This window comes from Podarcis bocagei, assembly GCF_964188305.1.
Source record: "Podarcis bocagei genome assembly, chromosome: 1".
Lineage (NCBI taxonomy): Eukaryota > Metazoa > Chordata > Lepidosauria > Squamata > Lacertidae > Podarcis > Podarcis bocagei.
The window spans coordinates 45663277-45684087 of record NC_138125.1 but is presented as its reverse complement, the minus strand read 5'-3'; the positions used below and the strand labels follow the sequence as shown (position 1 = coordinate 45684087).

General features: G+C 43.7%; 2 protein-coding genes across 6 annotated transcripts in view; one reads left to right on the top strand and one right to left on the bottom strand.

Annotated features, from left to right (window-relative positions):
- The window catches only part of SPTBN5 (spectrin beta, non-erythrocytic 5), a 397537-nt gene that overhangs the window by 238437 nt on the left and 138289 nt on the right, over positions 1–20811 (top strand). The window lies entirely within an intron of this gene.
- MAPKBP1 (mitogen-activated protein kinase binding protein 1) overlaps positions 1–20811 on the bottom strand; it is a 125429-nt gene that overhangs the window by 4629 nt on the left and 99989 nt on the right. For 2 of the 5 annotated variants that reach the window (XM_081207656.1, XM_081207657.1), the window contains 10 exons: positions 14643–14791; positions 13959–14008; positions 12351–12587; positions 11747–11916; positions 10147–10283; positions 8827–9006; positions 8185–8260; positions 6723–7024; positions 4826–5890; positions 1583–1671 (listed from right to left, as the gene is read on the bottom strand). In XM_081207656.1, the coding sequence (XP_081063782.1) occupies positions 1583–1671; positions 4826–5890; positions 6723–7024; positions 8185–8260; positions 8827–9006; positions 10147–10283; positions 11747–11916; positions 12351–12587; positions 13959–14008; positions 14643–14791 (2455 nt within the window). The remainder of the gene's footprint in view (positions 1–1582; positions 1672–4825; positions 5891–6722; positions 7025–8184; positions 8261–8826; positions 9007–10146; positions 10284–11746; positions 11917–12350; positions 12588–13958; positions 14009–14642; positions 14792–20811) is intronic. The other 3 variants (XM_081207659.1, XM_081207658.1, XM_081207660.1) reach the window with 3 other exon arrangements.

Below are 20811 nucleotides of genomic sequence, written 5' to 3'. Positions count from 1 at the left end.
GAAGAACTGTACGGTTCCCGTTGTCTTAGGAAAGCAAATAACATCCTGCAGGATTCATCTCACCCGGGACACGGTCTGTTTGCACTACTGCCTTCTGGCAGGAGATATAGAAACATCAAGTCAAAGACAAATAGACTGAAAAACAGTTTCTATCCAAGAGCTGTGGCCTTTTTGAATGCTGTAACTCGATAGTGTGACCTGGGAGTTTGATGGGTGTGGTGTGGGTGTGGCTGGAATGTGGTTTGTTTGGTTGTTGTTGTTGTCTTGCTTTTGATGTTTTAAGGGATGGCATCCAATTTCGTTGCACTTTGTACAATGTTGCACTTGTGTAATGACAATAAAGAATCTATTCTATTCTATTCTATTCTAAACACAGCTTGTTCTGTGTTGAAGGCTTCTGGTTGGTAGAGATGCATAGACTTTTCACTTCAAGCAGCAGCGACCACAGTCATATCAGCTACTCCTCACACCTGACCCATTGCCCCTCCTTTTCTTCTTCCCATTCCACCTACTCTCCCACAAAAAACTAAAAATATCAACACAAAACTTTCAGCCTTTCAAGTACATTCTCCAATCCGTCTCAAGCACTGAAAATTACTAAACATGTTGTCTGCTTGTTTCTCCATTAGATTTATATCCTACACTTCCTACCTGGGCAGCAAACACCAAAGTGATAAAAGGTGTGATAAAACAATACATGTTAAATACATATTTAACTGCAATCACATGCCCTTCCAGCAGATAGTTTCAGGGCTGCCAGGAACCTTCCAGGCATCAAGCACCTGGGTAAATGATTTTATATTTCCCCTGAATGTTAAAAATGAGGGAGGCAGAGACGCCTCACCCGAGAGGGCATTCCACAAATGAGGAACCACTACTGAGAAGGCCCTACCATGTTGAATCAATGCTGTGCACCAAGTGAGTCTGAATTATCATATATCTGTATATGAAGTGTGCAAAAGGTCTTGTGCCTCATAGGGATTCTCATACATGCATGAGAATACCTTCTTGTCTGGCAACCCCAATCAAAATCCATTTAAAACAGTAACATTCAATCATCATCATCACACTTTTGCAGACTCAGCAATTGAAAGCCAACCATTGAAAGCTCTGTCTCTCTGTAACATCTGAACTGGGAATGGCCATGATGGGTCAGCATCTCACTTAAGTTTTGGGCTGAGTTTAAACCCTGGCAAGACAAAGGTTCTGCAGGTGTACAATGGGTTGTTTTTACTTATCAGATTTTCTACAGAAATGAAAATTAATATGGATTAAAATGTATAAAGGGCTGGGGGCAGGGCCTGGCATTTTGGCAACAACGTTGTGTAACCACTGCAAAAAACACCCATGTGCATGAGAAACACTATTCTACAATAAACTCCCATCTGGAAGCATTTCTTGCCACAGAATGGTGATCCACACAACTACTCAAAGGGCTTGTAAGTACACAGGTATCCGCTCCAGAACGAAAATTTAGAGGACCTTTGCTTGCAGTCTTAACCATATGTTTCCAATTAGTCTAAGATAATCACATATAAGTATTAAGATCCAAGTGACTAGCTAGAATGAAAGTGTGACTTACCATATGGTATAGATGGATGGCCTTGCGCATACTGTCTTGGAGCTCAGACACAACGTGCTTGCATTGCTCAATGCTGACTGAAGAGCCTCCTGTTGGGGGGGGGGGGAGAGACAGAATACAAAGGCGCTAAGTAGGACACAAGTACCATTCCAGCCCTGCCCACTGTCCTGAGACGGTGGGAAACCCTGCAGAGAATCTAGCCATTTCATACATTGGCCTCCCCCACCCATCTCAATAATTCTTTAAATCCTTGCATAAGACTGTTCATTCTATACTATGCACTTACATGAATAGAGAGCAACTTCTCTCATAGGAGAAGTTGTTAAGCCTTTGAAGGGAGCCAGTCTTAATGGTGCTGTGGCCTGCATTGTTGCACCTAGGAAGAGGGCATTCTCTATAGCTGCACCTGAATATCTCTTCCCCCAAAGATATAATGAGCATTTCAGTGGCACATTTTCTCTGGCTGTTAAAAACATGCACTGTGAGAAATTAGCTTCATAGTTTTAAAGTTCCTGTGAAGCCAAAGCAGCCATCCCAAAGGGAGGCTGCTCACTGCACCATTCACTCTGCTGTTGACCTAGCCTCCTTCCAAATAATCCTCCAATGGTAACAGGAATTTCTGCCACAACTCTGCATCATATGTGATTGAATCATTCAAACCATTCCGTATTTAGAGATACAGATTATTTCCTGCCATCATGAGAGGCTGCACATCGCGTTTCTGCTGCCAACCATCGCTCCAGACTTGCCTCTTTCCAATCAGGAGGCAGATCCCAAGCATGATACAAGCAGGAAACACACGGTAGATTCTTCTGAGGACGGAAATACTTACTCTCCAAAATTAAACTGAAGTGCAAGTGTAAAAGTCTACCTCCAAATTTAATGACGAAAGCAGCATGCCAGTGTTATTAGAAGTCTGAGAAATACTTGCCTAAACAAAGAACTTAACTATACATTAGGAAACATAATTCAAACAGGCATCAAAGAAGCATATTTCTTTTATAAGCATTCTAAGGGTGAGAAACAACATGGGGTAGAGGGATGATTGAGGGAAGCACATTTCAGCAGTACATTGCTATCCTGCCCTTATTTAAAAGGCAGGCAACTTTGTCTGCTTGGTTGCCAACTCATTAACCAAGCAAGGTCGGACATCTGAAGGCATGTAGTGAGACAAAGATGATAGACATAGAAGTGGGACACACATACACAGGCATGATTCGACCTTTATTCTGTCCTCCCGCATCATAACTCACATGAGAGCCACTTAAAAATCCTCCTAGTAAATAACAAGTTAAAACAAAAGGTCTGTGGGTTTCTGAATTGGGGGGTGGGGAAAACACACAAGGAGAGGGGTTGGTTCATTAAAGGTTAATGGTGCCAGCTAACACCTCAGATCCACATGGTCTTCATCTTCTTGTTAATTTACAGTGTGAATACATTGTCTTCCATTATCTTGTCTATTACTCTTGCTAAATCAGAACACGAATTGTTCTCATACTTCAAATCCCACAGCATTTTCTTCCATAGATCTCAACGTACTGTTATCAGTGAGAAGTATGTGCACATCCAGCAGATGGGAAAAGACTGAGAGCAAATGTTTAGGTAACTTTGTACCAAAGTTACATGCAAGTTAATAGCAGAACAGAATATTAGAACTCAGTTTCCCATCCATCCTTCCTATTGCCCAGAGCCCTGTGCTTTATTCATCTGGTTGCAGCACTTTTTATATTAGCCACAATACAAATTTTATGGAATTGCACAGCATTAACTGCACAGCCTGACACAGGAAAAACAGTCACTCAGGTGGACTTATTAAATGCTGCTTTATGTTGATGATACTTTATGGGAAGGGGTTTGGGGTTGTTTTTTACACTGAGCTTACATTTATCTTCTTTAGGGATGTTGTGATGTTTTATTAATTACATGTTGCCTTTTATGATGTCTTGTAGATTTATTGGTTGTTAGCTGCCGTCATTGCTCAGAGATGGCAGAATATTAACAAAAATCAAACTTCTTTTTAACACACTCTAGTGAGCGTCTCTCTCTTCATGTTTCACACCTTGCCCATTTGCAGGGGTGTGTCAGTAAAGAAACATGCTACATCCTTAGGAAAACATTAATTGCCTCTTCCTGTTAAAGTGATTCTATTTCAGGTGATCTTCAATATAGGTAAAGGTAAAGGGACCCCTGACCATTAGGTCCAGTCGTGGCCGACTCTGGGGTTGCGGCGCTCATCTCACTTTAGTGGCCGAGGGAGCCGGGGTGCAGCTTCCGGGTCATGTGGCCAGTATGACTAAGCCGCTTCTGGCGAACCAGAGCAGCGTACGGAAACACCGTTTACCTTCCCGCCGGAGCAGTACCTATTTATCTACTTGCACTTTGACGTGCTTTCGAACTGCTAGGTGGGCAGGAGCAGGGACCGAGCAATGGGAGCTCACCCCGTCACGGGGATTCGAACCACCGACCTTCTGATCGGCAAGTCCTAGGCTCTGTGGTTTAACCCACAGTGCCACCCACGTCCCCGATCTTCAATATAAACCAAGTAAAAAAAAAATCGGAGTGGCTTATGTATGGCATATAACCATCAAATGCAACTGAGAAAAGGCCTGTGCTGCTGTTAGCTAACTAACCAAACATGCTGCAGGCACATCTTTCCAAGAGAGAACTGGACTCCAAAACTTCACTCTGGAGCAGCTTGGAAAACCTGAGAACAGTGGGAATTTACTTCCACAAGCTCCAGACATGGTTTTCCCCACACCTCAGCAGCAATGGCTGCACATTTAAAATAAGCAAGGGTACCTTGAATAAAACTTGCCATTTTTAACTCAACTAATATATTCACATAGGATATTAAGGGTAGCAAAGCAACTACACATTGGCTAGCTTTGTTTGCCAGCCATGTTCTCTATATATAATAAATGAGTTCCTTCTCTCATTAGTGTCAGTCCAGGATTTCCCTTTTTACAAGTGAGCACAGGAAGACACTGTTGGCAGTGATCAACGGAAGATTATGAAACAAATGATAAATAACCTTACCACTGAAAGTCAGGCAAAGGTTTTCCTTCACCCAGTGTACAGCTTTACTTTAAAACTATATATTCACTCTTGTGCTAGTCCTACCAAGTGGATCGTCGCTTGAGCCACAACATTTGCTAGAGCTAACACAGAACACAAGACAAACTGGAAGCAGAAACTGAGGACAGAAAAGGAAAAAAAAATGAATGCCAGATTGAAATGTCTCACCATTGAAAGGATGGCTTATGGAACGAGACAGGTGCAGACAGGACGAGACAGGCCAGAAGCTGGACGTAAAGAAATGTGATGGAAGTGTGAAGCGATTCACAAAGACAGGAGACAGAAGGGGGAAGAAGATTAGAGATGGGTATCCGTGCACACCTGAGTCCTCTGCCAGGGCTGCCACAGTTGTGGGAGACCTTGGCCTGCTTGGTTCACGTGAGCAAAGCTCAAGCTGATTCTCCGGCACACAACCAGTGCTGCCAATTATCTCTTTGCATCTCAGTGGTCTGTATTCTGGAGATTTTGGGTGCAGACCATCTGAAAACTCTTTCAGTTTGGGGTTAGTAGCCCCCGGTTCAAGCTGGACTTGGACTTGGGTCCTCAACAACGTACGGTTCTCTTTTAGAGTCTCTGCAAAGGGACCTGCTGGGCTACTTTTACCAAGGCCTAGTGGCACAGCTGCTTGGTTTTCCAGCTTGGAGGCCCATCCTTCAGGAAATGAGTGCTTCTTTATACCAGTGCCAGCAGGTGACTGGGGAGATTCCAGCAGTGGTTTTGATTTGGCAGTCGGTGAGAAAGAAGCCAAAGTCGGTCTGTCAGGCAGAGATTTGGGGATGTCAAGGATCAAATGGGCTCGGTTGGAAGCTAGCTTGCTGTGAAAGGATTTGGGTGATGAAGAACTTGTAGCTTGCTGAAGAGGAGGTTTCACGAGGCCATTCTCCTTCACAAGCGGCTTGTTCTTCTCAGTGTCCCCTAAAGGATTCAACTGTGTCTTCTCTGGTACTTGAGGGCTGACCTTCACCTCAGCCAGCTGTTCTGCAGAGTCGCCAAGGCATAGATTCTCTCCCACAGATACGCTGCGGGACATCTTGGCCATGAAGCTAGTGGTGGGGCTCATGTAGGACTTTGGTTTTGCAGCTTTGCTGTCTTTGGCTTGCAGAGAGCTGGAGCCATCTGTCTTCAATAGAGTTGCAGACAGAACCCGACAGCTATTGGACCTTGGATCTTTCTCACCTACCATTAGGGTCTGAGGACGTTGCCTAGCAGAAGGCATCCCTCCTGGAACCTTATCTGTGGAAATGGAAGAAATAAGTGCACAAAACTGGTCTGGAGACAATCAAAATAGCTCCAGCTTTTTAATGTCATTACTATTTCATTTCAGCTCCTGGATGAAGCACTAGACAAAACAACTATGTTCAGGGAATCATGTTGAGCAACTGCCCCATGTTCCAGACACCCTGTTGTCTCAATTTCTGACTCAATATGTGACCAGAGATAGCACTGCATATACTGTTTTAACCTTTGCTCTGTGTGATGGGGCAAACGCCACCTCGTATTTGCAAAAAAATGTGTTTGTTTTACAGCAAAAAGCAGTCAGAGGGCTACGAACGAAGGCTTGGGAATCATAGGAGTATTAATAAAAGTAGGTGTGGAATGCTTCTTTGATTGATGCAGAGCATCACACAAAGTAAAAGCAGCCCCAGTTATACATGCAAAACCACACTAAGGCTGTAAGTGGGGGAGTTTCACTAGAAGTGTTATCTGCACAAGCTGCACTAAAATAAACGGTGATTCCATGACTTTCGCTTGAGTTCCCATAAAGGAATTTCCAGGTGAACTGCTCCTAGTATCTCTAACACCTTTAAACAATTTGTGCTTTCCAGAGGAAGCAGGTAACGTCCTCCTCTTGCCGTCACCAGTGACAGCAATTCTTTCTGCGTTTCTCCAGCTCAGGTCACCCGCAAGGCATAGAGGAGGTACCTGTGGTGTTGACAGGGACTATCTCCCCCGCCCGGCTCCAAAGCTGGTAGATAATTGGCTCTCATCTCCAATGCTGGGCAGATTTCTATTTTGGAGGCCTTTTGCTTTTAACGATTTCCACAATACCCAGCCACTTCCTTACCATTATGAACAAGGTCATGAACTGACTGGGATTTCCTCATCACCACTGCCCCATCACTATCGGGGAAAGGCCCAGGTGGTCTTCCAGGACCCCTGTTGATCTCTAACGCAGGTTTCCTCTTTCTCTGCATATAGAGTGATCTAAATGAATTAACATCGTTTTGGAAGATGCCATTCTCCAGGGCCATGTTCTGGTGGTCAAGCCCATTTTTCAGCAGTTCAACAGAAACTTGCTTCTGAAAGTCAGGCAACTCAGCGGGCTTCCGATCCAATACCAGATTTGATGAAGAAAGTGACAGTTGCCTATAGAGACAAAGACAGGGCAGGATATATAAAATCGCAATACCATCACCATTTGAAATAAAAATAAAACAGTGCTATGTAGCTAATTTGGGGCTGTGGTTCCTGCATTTAAGGGGGTTGGACTAGATGACCCTAGGGGTCCCTTCCAACCCTACATTTCTATGATTCTACATGGCAACAAGACAAGCTCTTACTGCCAAAATCCTCATACAAGCACATTTTCCCCTTGGATGTATGGTGAACATAGACTAATCATAGACAAGACTACTATATAGGAGGGTTAAGTGAAAGGGGGGAAACGGAGAGGTTTCAGCAAGGGAAGATAAGCCATAGTTATAATCAGGGTTAAGGTTTCTCAGCTCAGCATGCTACTGGATTCAGGCCCTCACTTTAGTCCACTTAAACGCTCTAGAGAAAAAGACCTGTACTCATGGGATATCTGTGCCTGCTTTTCCGTCTCCTCTCCTACCTGAAAAGCAGGATGTTAGCACTAACCTAAAGGCCTCAGCATACAGTTGTAGGCAATCAGGGTAGACTGCTCTTCTGTTTGCTGCTTTAGCAAAAAACCAGAACCGTGTGCTCAGTAAACCCTAACATTCATAGACGCCCTTTTCTAATACACAAGATCACAATTTCCAACCCCCATCAGATTTAACAGGCTTCCTGAAATAATAATTTTGTAAAAAAACTAATGCAGTGTCTGGAGTTTAGTCAGCAAAACAAGGAGTTTACTAATGGAAGAAAACCAGATTAAAGCTCATTGGTAAAGCAAGACTGAATAAGATTTTTTCACTGTCCAAGCTGAATGAAATGCAAAATCATTTTATAGCGCATAAATGGTGAAGAGTAAACCACATGGCAAAATTTAGTTCTTATATCAGCTAAAATGGATTCATCGACACAGCTGTGAAGTTCACAGGAAGACTGAAGAAAGAGAAGCAAAGACAGCCACCATGATTGAACATTGGGGTACTTGGGCCTTTCCAAATCACCCTCCCAAAACAGACGCAGTCTTTTTATAGAAAAAGACCTGGCTCTTCAGAAGAGCAAGCCTTTTTTGCTAAGGTGCACCAGGAGCAGAAAGTTAAAGAGATGAGGCTGTCATGCCTGAGCCAAAGCAAGGCCGGACTATCCAGCAGTAAGGAAAACTGTGACTGTACCTGAGAGCAGGAGACTGGGACAGAAAGCGAGAAGAAATACTGTTTTCCGTTCTCTCCAGGGTCCTACATGATCCACCTACGATTTAAAAAGCAGGAAATGTACACAAATTAGGAGGTTTTCATTGTACAGTTTTGTTGCTGTAGACTGCTTTGATACATGTTTTTCTGACATAGTAGCATATACATATTTTATGAATGAATGAATTGCAGTGGACTCTAGTCCATCAAAGCTTATGCCACAATCAACTGGTTAGTCTTTAAGGTGCCAGATACTCTTGTTCTTACAATTCTACGCTTCATCACAACGTTTAACATTGCAAAGTCTACCACTAGGGGCCACTGCATTTCTACTCAATTCCCAGCACAAACAGATGAGTCAAGTCAGTACTGTATTACTTTGCCCATAGGTCAGCAAAAAAGAGGAAGCTGCCATTTTGACAAGGCTCCATTCATTGTGCCACCAAACTTGCAGGAGGTCTACAGGTATTATTTTCTCTATTCTACCAATGACATTTGCTTCCACAGTTGTCACAGGAGAGTCACAACAGGTGGGGACACTGATAGTCTAAAGTAGATTTAGTAGGAATACATTTGGGAGAATCACAAAAAGGTCAAGAGTTGCCACTGGTTTTGAAAATGTACCCTTTTCACCGTTACTGGCGAGGGTCTCAAAATGCTGCTTGAGGAACTTCTCCTGATCTGGAGTCCTGGGGACATCTCCTTCCAACACACCAGTGCTGACATCCTCCTCATCCTCTTCTCCCACCTGATCATCCAGATCAGACGTACCATCCACACTAAGAGGTTCTGTACTCTCAGAATCTAAAGTGGAGAACATGACACAAACATAACTCGCACAACAATGTAGATTGCAGGGAGAGGGTTCAGGTTTGTGGTTGGCCCTGAACTTGGAGCATTTTATTCCTATGTAGGAATGGTGGGAGTTCAGGTAAGTAGAACAGGGAAAAGGTGGCCTGTCCTGATTCCTGAGAAATTCTTGTTTAATACAGAGAGGGGGATTTACTTATTTTTAACACCCCACTGTTTATTTAACCCTGAATTCTGCATGCCACCCTTCGCTTCGGTACTTAAAATAAGTTGTTAGATGCTTGAACAAGTCAGTCTCCTCTCCCACAACCCTCCCCAGTCGTTAATCCATACGAGAACCTCAAACCTAAACTGGCCCACCAGGTCTCCCTATTCAGTTTAGCCCGAACCACACCCACCTGTGTCCATCAAATGACACCAGATGTTGGACAGGTAAAGCTGCAATGCCAAATTTGAAAGGAAGAGTCAGGAGTGCACTCTAAGCATGCTCCCAATTCTTCCATTCCAGCAGCTGCTTCCATTTGGTGTCTTTTTCTGTGGCTCTGCCCACTGCACTTGCTGTTTGGCATTGCGGAAGGAAATCTCCCTTTGCCCATTTGGGAATGTGGTTGAGAGCTTTTTGTGTGAATGGTGTTGTTTAGCTCTAAATTTTTTGGGGGGTGGGTGGGGTTCCTGAGAGAAAGGGGCAAAGCCTGGTTTGGGATTTCGCATATACATATTTTTGCGGTGGGGAAAGAAACTTAGGAGATGGTTGTTTGCAGCAAAGGCCATGCACCAGCTGCAAGATGTAGCTCTGGTCCAGGAGAGCCTCTGTATATCAGTTCTCCCAGTAGGGCTAACCTGGAGGTACCACAGAAGAAAGATATTCAATCACCCACAAAGGTGCAATGAGAATATCAGAGAAAGTCAAATGTCTGCCAGTATTTCAAACACGTATCAGAAGCATGCAAAACCTTTTCATCTGGAATGCTTTCTGGTGGCCAAGCTTAAGCTGGCCTGGTGTGGTACTTGTTTTTGTTTTATATATTTCATTTTGACCCCTTCTTGTCCCTGCTATCTGTAGGTAGCATCTTGCTGAAGTTTTCAGAATGGGGGGGTGGGGCACACAAGTCCAAATAGTTAAAAATATCTCACCTTCATTAGGGCTTGAGAGGCGGCTGCTGCTGTAATCCACGGAGCAGGCACTGTCAGGGCTGTGTTTATCTGGGCACCCGTTGCTGTGGTAGCCTCTACCTAGTTTCCCATGCGGAAGTGCTTTTACCTGGAACTCGCTGAGAGAGAGGGGAAGAATCAAGTGTGAGAACCAGCATTGACAACTTTTAAACTATTACACTCTTAAAGACCTTACCTGTGCTACTAACTTCCCACCATTGCAAAAAATAAGTTTTGTAAAGCCTAACCTTTTCACCATTTATGCACAATTATTTTGCACTTCATAGAGCTTGTACAGTGACATTTGGACTTTCCCCTTCCATTTCCATTATACTCTCTCTCTCTCTCTCTCTCTCTCTCCTTCTCTCTCTCTCTCTCGTATTTTCCTCATCAATTAAAAGACACTCAAGAGCCACATCCACAGAAAAATTGAGGCCTAAGCTACCATCTGTGTCTATACCATATGTGAAAATCCTTACGGATAACCGAGCCAATGAGAGGAAAAACCAGTTTGCATATGGCATTTTAAGAGACTCCACACATCACCATGACAACAGCTTTCGGTCCTAACTCCAGCAGTGTATGTTTAGCTTAACGCAGCTTCTCTTAGCTCCGTGGCTGAAAGAAAAGGCTTTCTGTTTATGGAATACTTGGGAGTTCTTTTATGTTTAAATCCTCCTAGTCATTGCGATTGAACTCAAGCATGAAGGTCACTAATGCTGAGAATATTATTTACACTAACTGTACCACAGCTTGCAAGTTCTGTGCGTGCCGTGTCCATCAGGCTTCCAAACGCTGCCCAGAATGACCTCCCCCCACTGCCTGACAGCTCCAGGAGTCCACAATCTGCTCTGTTTAAATCTTAGAACTGTAACATTAGAAACATAAAGCAGAAGTGGCGGGGGGGGGGTGAGGTGAGGTGGGAAGAGCACTAATAGTCAGCCTTTTTATATATATAAAAAAGCACCCTTCAGAGTGTAACAGCTTGTGGAGGCACATCCACAGCCCACAATCGTAACACTGTACATTGGAAGCCGAGGAAATGAAACAGCTACAGAGGGAAGGGAGAGTTAAATGTTATAATTAAGGGAGAGATCGCTGGAAGCAGACCGAAGTCTCTCCGGTTTCTTCCAATATTTTTATTATACCGCATGACTCCTCCAAGTCATGTTAGTGGCATCTCCAAACAACCACTGTTTTAGTTGTTTCAAGAACAAGCTCGGGCATTCTCTTACTAAATTCAAAACCAGGCAAGCGTGAAAGAAGAGGACGGAGAGCAGGAGAGGACAAGAAACTCACAAGACAGTCATCCAAGGAGAAATCTGGCAGCAGTAGTTCATATGTACGACTTGCTCACAAGCAAAGATTATGTTAACGGGCCTCATCTCATTGCGGCCTGCATGCTACAGTCAGGCCAACATTTATAAAACCCACCAGTAACTTTGGAATGTGGTGGACAGCATGGTGCCTCACCCAGATCATCAAATCATTATTATTATTTTTCCTTTGGGGAAGGGGGGCGGCGGGCATACAACCTTAATTAGCTAAAAGCAAGGCGCAAAAAAGGAATTTATTTTTTTACCTGCTAACATCTGTAGGGTGAATCTCATCTTGTTCTGGGTAAATGACACATTCCTCGCTCTCCGAAGGTTCCAATTCCTGGGGGAAAATCCCCCCTTCACAGGACACAAGGCGAATAACTTGGGGTCGAACACAAGGCTGGTTTTCCTGAGAAGCTGCAGAGCCTCCAGCCTAGAATATCAATGCAGAAACAAAGCTAGTTTAGCTTTGGTAAAGCAACATGCAGAAAAACTGCAGTTAACAATGCCACTTCAGAGAGGCATGAGCCAACTCATTAGCCTTATCCACCTGCCTGCCAGTCGGGCTACTGATTCTGTTCTAAGGAGCAAAGAAGCAGAATATCTTTTATTCATGGTTTTTATATTCCTACAATTCCCAGCAAACATTGGTCTGGCAGCTGACTGGTCATGATGGCTGCTCCATCTAAAGCCCAGAGCAGGATCCAATGCGCTAGCCCACAATGCACTGCTTTACTACCCACGTAATATTATCATATTATAGTATCCCCTGGTCAGAATTCAAAAAGGTCAGAGGCTTCGTTGCAGAACGCCATCCCTCCCATGTGGTAGTTTCTCATCTCTTGCATTAAGAAGGGAAGCTCTTACATTGTTGACACACAGAGGGAGATCTGGACGCTCTTCTTGGTCATCCCCATTGCTGACCTGGGAAAGAGAATCTCGGCTGGCAGAGCGGGAGACGGAGAAAGACTCCAGCTGCCGCAAGTCAAGCATGGATTTAACCGTCATCTCTAGGCTGCCTGTGGGTTGCGACCAACGACCACGCTGCCGAGGCGCCTTGCTCATGGTGGCCTCCGAACACTGAATCATTGCCATCTCTTTTGCCTAAAGGAAAATGAAGTAACTTGTAAAAAGCAACGCCAAAGGAGCAGGACTGAATTGTTAATGAATCTGCTCAGAGGAGCAGAATGCCACACAGAGTTATCATAGCAAAAAAAAAAAAAAAAGGAGATGAAAAGGAAAGGCCAGAATAAGATCTCTTAAAAAGGACAGTCAGAACAAAATCAGAGAGATAAGGCAACAAGAAAGGACATGTCCTCACTATGTTGTGGTGCCGTTATTTAAACATTACACATATTTTCAGTAGTATCTAGTTTCACCCACCAGTGCAAAACCTTGGGATATCTGAAAGACCTTGGATTTCAACAGAACAGATAACTGCTGCTTGATCCTAGGAAACTTCTCCATGTTTTTCCTAGAAAAGCACGGGCACCACAGTGCTCAGCACCCTCCATCCACACAAGACTCCTGGTTGATTTTTTGAAATTATGTTTTATCTGTTTTGCCTGATTTAGGGGCGGAGTTATGCACATCACCAATTTTTCTTCTGTCAAATGGGCATTTTGCGGTGCTTGTGATAGCTGTAGATTTCCAAATGTGTCCCTGTCTTCAAAAAGGGTTTGGCCGAGCACAATGACCTCTGATCAGCTGAGGAGATAGGGTGCTCCTACTACACTTTTGAGTAAAATATTTAGTCTGTGTCAGAGGATTGGGAGTTTAGCTCGTTATAAACCAGGCCAGGGGGAGGGGGGAGAGGGATGGGCATCTTATACCATTTCTGATGGCATTAAGCCTCAAGAGGCACTGGTTGCATTCACATGTCAGGACAAATAATAATTACTGGTTTGCAGAAAACAAGTCAGTTGTGTTCACTTTGGTTCTCCCTGCTAGCACGCAGGATGTAAGCTCTGCTACCTGCATAGCTGACAAGCTGATGAACAAGCTTGTCTTGAAATAGGTGGCAAGGTGGTATTACCAATTCAGACATGATCCATTCCGTTTTGGGAACACATTCCTATTTGAAGCATCCATGGAACTCTCAGAATATATGCCTCTCAATGCCAACCAGCTTTCTAAGAATAAATGACATCTTCTCAGCAGTCCTCAGCCTGTTTAAGGAGATCTGCAGTGGAGAGCCTAACACAACAAAGAGGTACATCTTGTACCTAGCAGGTAACAACCTCCACACAGTCAGTGCACTGGAGAAGCTGAAGCTGCTAGATATACCGGTAACTGAATCTGTGTATGCCTGGGCATTTAGAAATTGGCAGGCTATAGAAAAGGCGTGGTGTGAAGACTACATCAATGTATCATGCATCTTAGGGCAGGCTGACTCTGTGAATATCCATCTGCTCTTCAGCTATTGTTCTTACATTTCAGAGGTGTTGGGGTTTTTTTAATGTATTGAAAACTCACCCTCCTCATTTCCCAGTGGGAAAAGCTTCTTGAAAGAGAAAGATCTGGATCTAGGAGGAGAAAAATACACAAGTCAACAAAGCTGATTTTCCTCCCACCATCACAAAGCTCTTTCACACACAATCTGTGTGCAACATCTTTGATTAAACAAAGATAAATCACAACAGAACCCATTTCTTTTTAAGCCCTATGAATATACGCATGCACATATCACTCGTTTTAGTAGGTTAATTAAGTAGTAATCTGCTTAGAATTCTTATGATTCCCTAGTGGAAATAACAGCACCAACTTCCCGTCTCAGCTTTGTCAGCTGTTGGCACAGATATACATTCAGTTGGTCAATCTCATATAGCCATTGTCCTAGATTTCGTGCCGGGTTCATTCTGAGTCATTTTCTGCCATACTCTCTCTACATGAATTACTCCAGGGCCACAACTGTTTGGAGAAACACTCTGTAAGAATTGGAAACACATGCTGGCACAATTGTGAGGAATGGCTGCCAAGTGTGCTTGTGCACTGCTGGTACACAGTACTTTCTCCTTGCAAGGACCATGAGGGCTGTGTGAGGAAAACAGCAAGGAACTGTGCAACCCAGCTGTCAGCTTCTCTCCTGGTTCTTTCTTTATTCCCTATCTTTGGGTTAAACTTCCTTCCAGAATACCATATGCTCCTCTTCCCATATACCTGAATCCCTTTCAGAGTTGCCATTAGTCTGCACTTGGAAGGACTGCAGCCCATGTAGCTCATCTTCCTCATTCCCTTCATCTTCACCATCTTTGTCACTGTCCGATGACAGCACTGGCACAGATGAGAGGACAGAGACCGACTCGTGCCTAGAAAGGCAGAATGAAGAGAAGCATTGGCATAAGGTATACGGTGAGCATCAACATTATTTATTCAAAACACTCTTGCGCACAGCTCCAGAACGCCACCATTAAGCCACAGCAACTTTAAATGGGAGGGATGAAGATGGAAATTAGATGTAAGTCTTTCTGACTTCCAGAAAACTTACCTTAAAAGTGCTACTGGTCCACAGATATGGTGAAAGCATATTAAACAGGCTAGAAACACACATCACCACAAATCCTTAACATAGCACTCTGAGGCACCGTTAAGCAATTGTCAAGTCCCATCGGTTTTAGTGGGAGAGTTGCGTGCACATATAAATCTCTCCTACTAATAATCTAAGGCACTTGAAAGTTATTTATTTGTGCCTTTAGATGTTTCTTCTCATCCTTTCGCGATTTAATTTTATAAAGCACAATATGATTTTTGTTGTGCTGCACAGAGGCAAATTTGATCCCTGCAGGGAAAGGAAGGAAGGTCAAAGAATGCAGTTATGAGAAAAGACAGTTGGCAATGTAAGACCAGCGCACCATAACTCAGTGTTATGTTGCACTGCTACACAATAAAAGAGTGCTTAGAATACCTGGGATGGATCCTTAATCAAAATGGATAAGGCAGGCATTCCTGGTATGAGCTCTGAGCATAAACCTTCCCCAGAGAGACTCACATTTTCCCCTTTCAGGCAAAGCAAGAACTGAACCAAAGCAGCCAAAACTGCCCATTTCCAAGAAATGTCACATTTAAACCCATTGACATCACACCTATTCCATGACTCTGCACAAGGAAAGCCATGATTGCCATTAGCAACTGCTATGAGTGCTGCGGGTAGGTGTTTCGAGCTAGGCATTATTCTGGAGACAAAAATAACTTAATCTACCAAATACAGGGCAGCCTGGAGAGCGAATAACTTTCCCTGCAATGTGCAAATTGCCAGCAGTACAGAAATAGGGCTAAGGGGCACCAACTTCCTTTCTGCAAATAGAGAATCCTTATTTTTCAAATTAGTCTGCTCTTAAAACACTGTCCTGAGTCATCTAGAATGACTGCAGGGGGTGGGGGTGGCTTGCTGAGCCTGCCTTTGAGCAGATGGCCTGTTCCAATTGCCTTTGGTCTCCCTCAGTGCTGCACTTCCAAAATATGTTAGGGATTGGGGACAAGGTGTCATCCATGCTCTGATGACATCACACTCCATCAATCCATTCCATCTGAATAAGCAAAAGCAGAGCAGGTGTTACACCAGTGCCAAGAGACAGTAATGGGCTGGTCGAGTGTCAATAGTCAGAAATCCCTGACAATCTACTATGAACCACCCACTCAAGACTTCAACTGCCCCAGATCTAAAAACATCCAGAATAGTTTGCTGGATCAGGCCAATGGTCCATATAGTTCAGCAGCCTGTTCTCCCAGTGGACAACCAGAAGCCCACAGGCATCAAGCAAGATCTGAGCACAATAACACCTTTTCCTGTTATTTCCAGCACAGGAGCTGCAGAGGCAGAGCATAGCCATCATGGCTAGTAGCTGTCAATAGCCCGCTCCTCTATGAATTTCTCTCTCCACCCCCCCAAAGCTTTTAAAGAGGATTAGACAAATGATCTATGGAGGCAAGGCATAGATCATGGCTGTCTGTGGTGAAAGGGCGTATGCATCCACCTATCTGGGGCTGTGGTGATCTCTTTCAGATGGCAGCAACCCCTGAGAGCAGGAAAATACCAGCAGTAGTAAGCAATACAGGCAAGGCTTTTATAAAGTGCTTTGGGTACAGGCCTGTGCTTGAAAAGGAGTGAGGAAAACACCAGCAGGCCATGCCTTGAAGGAGCTGCCTCCCATGCCGGCGTTAGGTGTGCTTCCACATGCATCAACTGCAGTAACATTTCCACAGTTGTTGCTGGTTGCATGTACATCACCAATATGACTGGAGAATTTTCCATAAAAGAGGGAGGAAACTTATAAACACAGGGTGTAACTTGTTTTCTTAGGCACTAAGAATGCTAGCTTATTTTTTAAAGCTTTTTTTAGATGGCGTGCGTATGTATATTTAAAGAAATTAAATGGCATGCCTTGTTACAATGATATTTATCCTCTTCATCCAGGCTACGGTCAGCACTGCGTTGATTCAGTGCCATGCGCTACTCAATGTGTATCGGTTTGCTTTATCACTTCCACCAAATAATCCCACCAACTCAGTTCTTCCACCTGTCAGGTGGGCATCATTGCCATTCTAAGAGAATGAGGGCAGTGTCCGTGGTGAGTTCTGGCACCTCTTTTTCTAGAAAAGTAGCACTGAGTACAAGCGATCTACCTTCAGCACAGAAGTGCTCATCAAAGCCAACTTTAATTCTCTCTTGACATGTACACTTCATCCAAAATCACCAGGAAAAAAGAAGAGAAAACTATAACCATGATCTTAGTTCATAAAAGCCTTTAAGCTTCACAGCTTATCTTTAGATAATATTGAATATTTCTTGTTGAGAGGGTGAGGGAAGCTTTCAGAAGGATAACTGGACAAGGGAGGGGAAGAACAAGAAGAAAGCAAAATGTGTTTTTAAACTGTATAAATCAACCTGTGGTCCTCCACATGTTGTTGAACTACATTTCCCATCATCCCTGACCATAGGCAGTGCTGGGAGTTGGGGAGTCCAACAACATCTGGAGGGCTATACATTCCCTACCCCTGGTATAAACATTGGCCTGAAAATCTTCTCCCACTCCTCTCTACAAGTAAAACAACAACAAAACAGCATTATTTGCCCGCAGGTCCCAGGGCAGGTTGAAACAATTTAAAATTAAAATTAAAAACAGTTATAACAGAATACAGTAACAGGAAATCATCATCAGGAAAAAAGGAATCCAGCAAAAAAAATCCCTGTCCTTAGAATCTGAAACTTGAATAAAGCATAAACAAAAGATTTTTTTAAAGATGTACCACAAATTAATTCATTATTATGTAAGTAGATGCAGGGATCCATGTGAGTCTCAGTGACTATCAGATGCACATTCCAACACACTGGTATATATATCAGGAGCGCAGTCTTCCAAAAAACCAAAACAACCACCCTGGCTGAGAAAATGTGCAGTGGGCTCCCATCTTCTCTTCTCACACTCCCCCCACCCCGTTGTATTTCATTCTCTCATTTTCTTAGGATGCTCTAACTATAGTTTGCTGCAACATCCAAATTTGTAACCACAATTAGTGGCACTTCCAAAGTATGGTTTGCAACCAACTTCAGTCCAAACCAGGCTTTCAAATTGTGATTTGGAGGGAAAGTACTGTCCATAATTTTCTGAGTCATGGCAAACCATGATTTGAAATACCTCGGAAGCAGAGGAGGGAGCACATGTGGCCAATGGCACATTCCTAAACCTGTGCTTTGTAAGACCAGGTCCATATTATATCTGCTAAGAGGACAGAGAACATGACATTTCAAACTGAAGCATTTCCATTCTCCCACTTGCCACATCAGCAGAACATAATTCTCAGAACATTCCACAGGGTTTATGCTCATTCATTTTGTGGTGTTCTCAGTAACACTACCAAAGGCACTAGCTGGCTTCCAAATGCATCTTACATCCATCACCTCCTTTCGTATACCAAGTTTAAACAATGGAACTAGAAAGGTGAGCTAAAAATATCACAGAGCAATTAAAAGATTTCTGCAGAACTTTTCCCTAGCTACACACGAACCAACATCCTTACAAACATCAAGCAGCAACAAAATCAATGTAACCTCAATCCAATTAAAATAAATGAATACCCATTTTTAAAAAAGTTTCTTACACAACTTCCCCAGCTTTTAAGCTCCTTACAGTGAAGCTTACATCCTTCCGACATTCATCAAGCAGTGCTCCTCAGGTCTCTCTACTCATATCCAGCAACTAGGGCCAGTGCAGGAAACAATCCTTTTAAATGCTGACCAGACAGACAGCACACAGCTTAATCAAAGAGGTCACCAAACGTGTTTTCCAACAAGCTGCAGGGCTTGGTATGTGGCAGACTCAACCTTTCCCAGCAAGAGCATGTGACAAGCAAGCTTTATAATATTGACTGAAACCGGCAGTGCCTGACACACAGGCTGCCCCTCAAAAAAGGCAAAGGCTGTGTGTGCAGCTGCTGGAATGGCAAAGAGTTTGCTATAAAAAGAACACTGCTCCACAGCTCCAGCATTTTTGGCTTGAAAAGGTTTCTCCACAGCAAACTGCTGAGGCATAGCAGGGAAGGATATTACTGAGGCACCAGCAGGATTTAATGTCAGCAATGACTCAGCAGGGATTAGAACTTTGCAATACCAGAGCAAATAGAACAGAGCACGTTTGAGCACATGCAAAATGCTTTCCTCCTCAACTACCTCCCCTTTTCTGACAACAAAATACTAGATACTGTTGGACTCCAACTCCAGCCCCAGAAGGCATAGCCAATGGGCAGGAATGGGAGTTGTAGTTCAGCAACATCTCGAGTGTTACCTGTTTCCCCATCCCATCCCAGCTAGACAAGTTTGTTCATAGCTATACAATCTGACTATTGCTACCACATACAGACAAACCTCGGTTGTCAAACGTAATCCATTCCGGAAGCCCATTCAGCTTCCGAAATGTTCAATAACCGAGGCGTGGCTTCCGACTGGCTGCAGGAGCTTCCTGCAGGCGAGCGGAAGCTGTGTCAGATGTTCGGCTTCCAAAAAAACGTTTGAAAACCGGAGCATTTGCTTCTGGGGTTTTGGCGTTCAGGAGCCAAAACGTTCCAAAACGAAGGCATTTGGGGACCAAGGTTTGACTGTACTGTATGTTCCTTTGTACTGACACCCAGACATCTGGCTAACACCACTCACGTGATCTTCCTTTGCTCAGAATAGAATTCTATGCTTGAGCAAAGGCTTTCTGAGAAACATGCTGGATAATGGTACATATTTTTAGGCTAAACTAAATAAAGCACATACCTAAGGGACAGCGTGGACGAGAAAAGAAAGTAAAATGAAGCCCGCACAACCCTCCTCAGGCCTTACCCTCAGGCCATTCTGGTGAGGCTCTGCTCTGTGCCCCCTTCTATATTATTATTATTATTATTATTATTATTATTATTATTATTATTATTATTATTATTATTATTATACCACACCCTTCATCCAAAGATCACAGAGCAGTTTACAATATAAAAACACAAAACTATATACAGTGGTACCTCGCAAGACGAATGCCTTGCAAGACGAAAAACGCGCAAGATGAAAGAGTTTTCTGTTTTTTGAGTCGTTCCGCAAGACGAATTTCCCTATGGGCTTGCTTCGCAAGACGAAACATCTTGCGAGTTCTTGCGAGTTTGTTTCCTTTTTCTTAAAGCCGCTAAGAGCCGCTAAGCCGCTAATAGCCGTGCTTCGCAAGACGAAAAAACCGCAAGACGAAGAGACTCGCGGAACAGATTAATTTTGTCTTGCGAGGCACCACTGTAGCATAATAACAAGCAAAAACAATAGCCCTCCCACACACAGTTTAAAATGCCACAGTTTAATTAGCCAAAGGCTTGGGAGAAGAGGAATGTTTTTGCCCGGAGCCTTCAGATATGTAACGAAGGCTCCAAGAAAGCCTCTCTGAGGCGAGCATTCCACAAGCAGGGTGCCACCACAGAAAAGGCCCTTTCTTATGTTGCCACCTTCCAGACCTCGTGTTGAGGAGGCATATGAAGAAGGCATATGAAGATGATGAACCAGGTCAGTTCATATGAGGAAAGATGGTTCTTGAGGTATTGTAGTCCTGAGCCTTCAAGGCTTTATAGATCAAAACCAGCACTTTTATTTGGACCCAGAAAATAACTGGCAGGCAATGCAGTCGGGCCAGGATCTGTGTAATATGCTCAAACCATTTTGCTCCGGTGAGCAACCTGGCTGCTGAATTCTGCGCCAGCTGAAGTTTCTGAACAGTCTTCAGAGGCAGCCCTACAAACAACACATTGCAGTAATCTGACACAGAGGTTACCAGAACATAGAGCACAGAAGTTAGGCTATCCCTGTCCCGATAGG